The following is a 6654-nucleotide window of genomic DNA, read 5'->3' on the forward strand; positions in this document are numbered from 1 at the left end:
CTATGGGGCCTGGAGGGGATTCCTATGGGGCCTATGGGGTTTCTATTGGGCATATGGGGTTTCTATGGGGCCTATGGGGTTTCTATGGGGCCTATGGGGTTCCTATGCGGCCTGGAGGGTTCCTATGGGGCCTGGAGGGGATTCCTATGGGGCCTATGGGGTTTCTATTGAGCCTATGGGGTTTCTATGGGGCCTATGGGGTTTCTATGGGGCCTATGGGGTTCCTATGGGGCCTGGAGGGTTCCTATGGGGCCTGGAGGGGGTTTCTATGGGGCCTGGAGGGGGTTTCTATGGGGCCTAGAGGGGGTTTCTATGGGGCCTATGGGGTTCTATGGGGTTTCTATGGGCCCTATGGGGTTCTTTGGGGCCTGTGGGGTTTCTATGGGCCCTATGGGGTTCTTTGGGGCCTGTGGGGTTTCTATGGGGCCTGTGGGGTTCTATGGGTTTCTATGAGGTTCTGTGGGGCCTGTGGGGCCTATGGGGTTTCTATGGGGCTTATGGGGTTTCTATGGGGCCTATGGGCTTCTATGGGGTCTATGGGGATTCTATGGGGCCTATGGGGTTCTATGGGGCCTATGGGGTTCTATGGGGTTCTGTGGGATTTCTGTGGGGTTTTATGGGGTCTATGGGGTTTCTAGGGTTTCTATGGGGCCTATGGGGTTCTATGAGGGTCTATGAGGTTCTATGAGGCCTATGGGGTTTCTATGGAGCCTATTGGGTTCTATGAGGTTCTATGGGGCCTGTGGGGCCTATGGGGTTTCTATGGAGCCTATGAGGTTCTATGGGGCCTGTGGGGCCTATGGGGGTTCTATGGGGCTTATGGGGTTCTGTGGGGCCTATGGGGGTTCTATGGGCCTTATGAGGTTCTATGGGCCCTATGGAGTTTCTATCGGGCTTATGGGGGTTCTATGGGGCCTATGGGGTTCTATGGGGTTTCTATGGGCCCTATGGGGTTTCTATCAGGCCTATGGGGGTTCTATGGGGCCTGTGGGGTTTCTATGGGGGCAGAACTGACTCCCATTGTCCCTCTCCCCCCAGCCATGGTGGCCACCCCGCAGCAATTATCGTCCGGCCGCGTCCCGTTGGCGCAGCGCGATTATTGCGCCCACCACCTGCTGCGCCTGATGCGCTGCCGCCGCGACGCGTTCCCTGCTCTATGGCAATGCCAGGAGCTGCGGCACCACTGGGATGAGTGTCAAGCACAGGAGTGAGGACAATGGGAATATGGGGAGATATGGGGTTAGGGGGGTTTATAGGGGGGATATGGGGGGTTAATAGGGGGATATGGGGGGTTATAGGGGGGTTATGGGGGGATATGGGGGGGGATATGGGGGTTTATAGGGGGGTACGGGGGTTATAGGGGGTATTAGGGAGAATGGGGGGTTATAGGGGATAGGGGGAGATATGGGGGATTAAGGGGGAAATGGGGGAGATATGGGGTTATAGGGGGGTAAGGGTGGTATATAGGAGATTATGGGGGGTTATAGGGGGGATATGGGGGAGATATGGGGTTAATAGGGGGAATATGGGTTTATAGGGGGATATGGGCGAGAATTATGGGGGGTTATAGGGGGGATATGGGGGTTATAGGGGGTTAAATGGGGAGATATGGGGGGTTTAGGGGATATGGGGGTTATAGGGGAGATATGGGGGTTATAGGTGGGATATGGGGGTTATAGGGGGGATATGGGGGAGATATGGGGGTTATAGGGGGGGATATGGGGGTTTAGGGGGTATAATGGGGTTATAGGGGGATATGGGGGGTAAATAGGGGGAATAGGGAGATATGGGGTTATAGGGGATATGGGGGGGTTTTATAGGGGGATATAGGGGATATGGGGAATTCCTGCATTCCCTGCACTGTGGCCACTGGGCAGCAGCTGCGGCATCATGGGATGAGTGTCAGCAACCAGGAGTGAGAGGGGGCAGGGGGAATATTGGGGGAAATATTGGTGGTTATGGTGGGATATAGGTGGTTTATGGGCGATATGGGGTAGGGGATGGGGGGTATGGGGGGTTGGGGGGCAATAGGGGTGTGTGGGGGACTGGGGGGGTGGGTAGCGTGGGAGGTGAGGGGATATTAGGGGGGCCATCGGTGGTTATAGGGGGGATATGGAGGGAATATTAGGTGGTTATGGGGGGTATAGGGGGTATAGGGAAGGGTTATGGGGGTATATGGAGGTGGGGGAATAAGAAGAGGGTGGGGAGGTGTATGTGGACAATGGGGTTAGTGGGGATAAAATGGGGGGGGCATATGGAGGGGGTATGGGGGGGGTATGGGATGGGTGGGGGAATATGGGGGAGATATAGGTCAGGGGGGACAATGGGGATATGGGCAGGGGATGGGGGATATGGAGGATATGGGCAGGGGGGACATGGATGGTTGGGGGCGTATAGGGGTGGATGAATATAGGATTGGGGATATAGGGATAATATGGGGGGGAAATAGGGGAGTGAGGGGGGTAGACAGTGGTAGGGGGGGTTACATGGGGGAGGCGGGGGGTGCAGGAGAGGATGGGGTATGGGCGGGTGGGGCCATATAGGGGTGATATGGGGGGAAGTGGGGGATATAGGGGGGATATGGGGGATGTAAGGCGGGGATTATGGAGGGGGTGGCAGGTATACGGGGGTTATAGGGGCGGGTAATGGGGGTGCGGGGAAACGTGGGGGGAATAGGGGGTATAGGGGAAATAATGGGGGGGTAGGGGGGGTTGGGAATATAGAGGGGGAGGCCATAAGGTATGGGGGATGTGGGATATTGAGGGGGACGGGGAGATATGTGACAAGTGGACGATGTGACATATATGGGCGCATAGAGGGAATGGGCAAATGGACTTATGTATATGAGGACTAGTGGAGAGGGGATTTGGGGGGGGGACACAGAAACCAGAGCCAGTAGGCCAGGATGGGCGGCCAGGTGGGCGGGGTATGGGCCATGGGTATGGATATGGGGCCAATGGGGCTATGGGCCTGATATGGCCATTGGGGTAAGGCCCAGTATGGGCCATGGGGGGTATGGGGACATGCGTAGGGATGGGCCTGGGATATGGGGAATATGGGGGCCATGGGAAATGGGGCCATGGATTGGGGCTCATGGGGATATGGGGCCATGGGGATATGGGGCCATGGGGGTATGGGGCCATGGGGGTATGGGGACATGGGGCCATGGGGATAGGGGGCCATGGGGATATGGGGATATGGGGCCATGGGGATATGGGGCCATGGGGATATGGGGCCATGTGTCTGTGGGTCCCGCCCGCAGTTACGTGATGCGCATGAAGGAGTTTGAGCGCGAGCGGCGGCTGCTGCAGCGGCAGAAACGGATCCAGGAGCGGGAGGCGGCCATGGCTGCTCTGTGACACCACGGGACCCCCCCCATGGGGACCCCCCCATCGGACCCCCACCCACAGGGACCCCCCCATCGGACCCCCACCCATGGGGACCCCACCCTTTGGACCCCCACACATCGCCCCCCCCCATGGGACCCCCACCCTGTGGTTGACGCTGGGTATGGAATAAAGCTCCAAACGTGGCCCCCGTGTCATTGGGGACAATGAAAAACACACACACACATGTACGTGTGGGTCCCTATGGGGCCTGGGGGATCCATGTGGGTCTCAGTGGGGCTGAGGGGAGTCCGGGTGGGTCTGAGGCGTCCCTATGGGGGTCTGGGGGTTTCTATGGGGCAGAATGGACTCACTGTGGATCCTGGGGGGTCTCTATGGGGCAGAATGGAGTCACTGTGGGTCCCTTTGTCACTGTGGGTCCTGGGGGGTCTCTATGGGGCAGAATGGAGTCACTGTGGGTCCTGGGAGGTCTCTGTGGGGCTGAGGTGGGTCTGAGGGGTCTGTATGTGGGTCTGGGGGATCCCTATGGGGCCTGGGGCATCCATGTGGGTCTCTATAGGGCTGAGGTGGGTATGTGTGGGTCTGAGGCGTCCCTATGGGGGTCTGGGGGTTCCTATGGGGCCAGAAGGGAGTCAGTGTGGGGCACTGGGGACAATGGAACACACACACACACATGTACATGGGGGTCTTGTATTTGTGGGGGTCACACGGGGGGGACGTGGTCATTCCCAGCCCCCATAGGGACAATATGAGGCCACACAGGGGTGATGTGTGACCCCATCGGACAGGGACGTGTCACTTTAAGGGGTCAGACCCCATAACTGACCCCATAGAACCCAATGGGACCATCAATGACATGGAACCCAACCCCATCAATGAATGGAACCCAATGGGAACGTCAATGACATGGAACCCAATGGGACCATCAATGAATGGAACCCAATGGGAACATCCATGAATGGAACCCAATGGGAACATCAATGAATGGAACCCAGCCCCATCAATGAATGGAACCCAACGGGACCATCAATGAATGGAACCCAATGGGCACATCAATGAATGGAACCCAATGGGACCATCAATGAACGGAACCCAATGGGAACATCAATGAATGGAACCCAATGGGACCATCAATGAATGGAACCCAATGGGAACATCAATGAATGGAACCCAATGGGACCATCAATGAATGGAACCCAACGGGACCACCAATGAATGGAACCCAACGGGACCATCAATGAATGGAACCCAATGGGACCATCAATGAATGGAACCCAATGGGACCATCCATGAATGGAACCCAATAGGACCATCCATTAATGGAACCCAATGGGACCATCAATGAATGGAACCCAACCCTATCAATGAATGGAACCCAATGGGACCATCAATGAATGGAACCCAATGGGACCATCAATGAATGGAACCCAATGGGACCATCCATGAATGGAACCCAATGGGAACATCAATGAATGGAACCCAGCCCCATCAATGAATGGAACCCAGCCCCATTGGTGACGGTCACACGTGGGTGACCATGTGGGATGTGACACCGTGACCCCATCCACCACCACAGCGCGGGGTCCTCTGTGTGTCACCCTGTCACCCTGGGGGGCTTTTGTCACCCCAATGTCCCCTGTCACCCCAATGTCCCCTGTCACCCAGGTGTCCTCTATCACCCCGCTGTCCTTGGTCACCCAAGTGTCCCCTGTCACCCAGGTGATGTCTCCAGTCACCCCAATGTCCCTTGTCACCCAGGTGTCCCCAGTCACCCCGACATCCCTTGTCACTTGGGTGTCTCTTCTCACCTCGGTGTCCTTTGGCACCCAAACATCCCCAATGTGGGAGCCCACCCGTCCCCATGTCCCCATTATCTGGGTATCCTTTATCACCCGGGTGCCCCCCATCACCCAGCCCCCCACCCCACCATTCGGGTGCCCCCTGTGGTGGGGGGGGGTGGGGGCGGCGTCCCCTCAGAGCAGGAAGGGGACGATGGGGGAGCGCAGCGGGGGGTAATCGCGGAACTCGCGCAGGTAACTGCGGTGCTTCCCCTGAGCCCAGATGGCCATCTGCACGAAGCCCACGAGCGAGAACAGCGCCACTGTAAGGGGGGGTGGGGTTAGTGATATGGGGGCAATGGGGGGACAGGGGGATGGGATGGGATGGGATGGGATGGGATGGGGTCACAGGGGTGGGAAGGAGGTTATGGGGGGGGATTAGGGCCCAGCTCACCGGGTAGACACTGCGTCATGATGGTGAACCCAATCCAAGAGCCAACCTGGGGGGAGAAGGGGGGTAAAAATGGGGGGGGGGGGTAGCAGCACAACAACAATGGGGGACCCCACCCACTCCAGGACCCTCTTCACCCCCCTCCATTACCCATTTTGGGTCTGCCCCAAAATGAGTGTGTGTGTCCCCCCCCCAAATAAGAAACCCACGGCTCCCCCCTCAAACTTAAGCTCTTCCCCCCCACACCCCAAACTTAAGCTCTTCTGCCCCCACCCCAAATTAAGCTCTTCTCCCCCCACCCCACCCCCAAAACTGGGGTGCCCCCCTCAAAACTCGGGTCCCCCCCCAAAAACCACAGCTCCCTCCCCAAATGTGGGCGCCCCCTCCCACATGGGAGACCCCCCCCCCCCCAATTTAAAGACTCCCCCAGAACCACCACCCCCCCCCATCTCCCAAATAGGGGGTGCCCCCACATTTAAGGGAGCCCCCCCCCCAATATCTGGGCACGTTCCCCAACCTCATAAGTATAGTTGGGACAGGATACCAGCAAGAAGAGCCACGTGAAGGGATTCCGGGTGGGGTATGGGATCTTCCGTGTCTTTGAGCCTAAAGGGAGGGGGGAAAATGGGGGGGGCACCCCCAAATTAACCCCCCCCATAAATGCAGGGACTCCCCCCATTGGTCCATAGCCACCCCATAAGTGTGGGAGCCCCCAGCTCCTCAGTATGGACCCCTATATGTGCCCCCCCCCACCCCCAATTCCATGTATGCCCCTCTATTGCCTGTGGCCCCCCCCGCTGTCTGTGGCCCCCCCTCCCCACATATTCAATGTGGATCCCCCCCATGTCTGTGCCCCCCAGATGTGCCCCTATTAGCTGTGCCCCCCCTCTATTTGATGTGCCCCTATTAGCTGTGGCCCCCTCTATTTGATGTGCCCCTATTAGCTGTGCCCCCCCTCTATTTGATGTGCCCCTATTAGCTGTGCCCCCCCTCTATTTGATGTGCCCCTATTAGCTGTGCCCCCCCTCTATTTGATGTGCCCCCCACTCCTTGTCCATAGTGCAGCCCCCCACCCCAT

The 6654-nt window shown here is 57.9% G+C and overlaps 2 protein-coding genes across 2 annotated transcripts in view; one reads left to right on the forward strand and one right to left on the reverse strand.

The window, feature by feature from the left end:
- NDUFB7 (NADH:ubiquinone oxidoreductase subunit B7) overlaps nucleotides 1–3533 on the forward strand; it is a 9407-nt gene extending 5874 nt beyond the window's left edge. The window contains exons 2-3 of the mRNA XM_015851258.2: nucleotides 1039–1207; nucleotides 3263–3533. Of these exons, the coding sequence (XP_015706744.1) occupies nucleotides 1039–1207; nucleotides 3263–3359 (266 nt within the window). The 3' untranslated portion in view covers nucleotides 3360–3533. The remainder of the gene's footprint in view (nucleotides 1–1038; nucleotides 1208–3262) is intronic.
- A 488-nt stretch (nucleotides 3534–4021) lies between these two features.
- TECR (trans-2,3-enoyl-CoA reductase) overlaps nucleotides 4022–6654 on the reverse strand; it is a gene marked incomplete at its 5' end in the record, with an annotated part of 4796 nt that continues 2163 nt past the window's right edge. The window contains 3 exons of the mRNA XM_015851257.1: nucleotides 4022–5448; nucleotides 5580–5625; nucleotides 6094–6182. Of these exons, the coding sequence (XP_015706743.1) occupies nucleotides 5321–5448; nucleotides 5580–5625; nucleotides 6094–6182 (263 nt within the window). The remainder of the gene's footprint in view (nucleotides 5449–5579; nucleotides 5626–6093; nucleotides 6183–6654) is intronic.

This window comes from Coturnix japonica, unplaced genomic scaffold (genome assembly GCF_001577835.2).
Source record: "Coturnix japonica isolate 7356 unplaced genomic scaffold, Coturnix japonica 2.1 chrUnrandom852, whole genome shotgun sequence".
In the NCBI taxonomy this organism is placed as follows: Eukaryota; Metazoa; Chordata; class Aves; order Galliformes; family Phasianidae; genus Coturnix; species Coturnix japonica.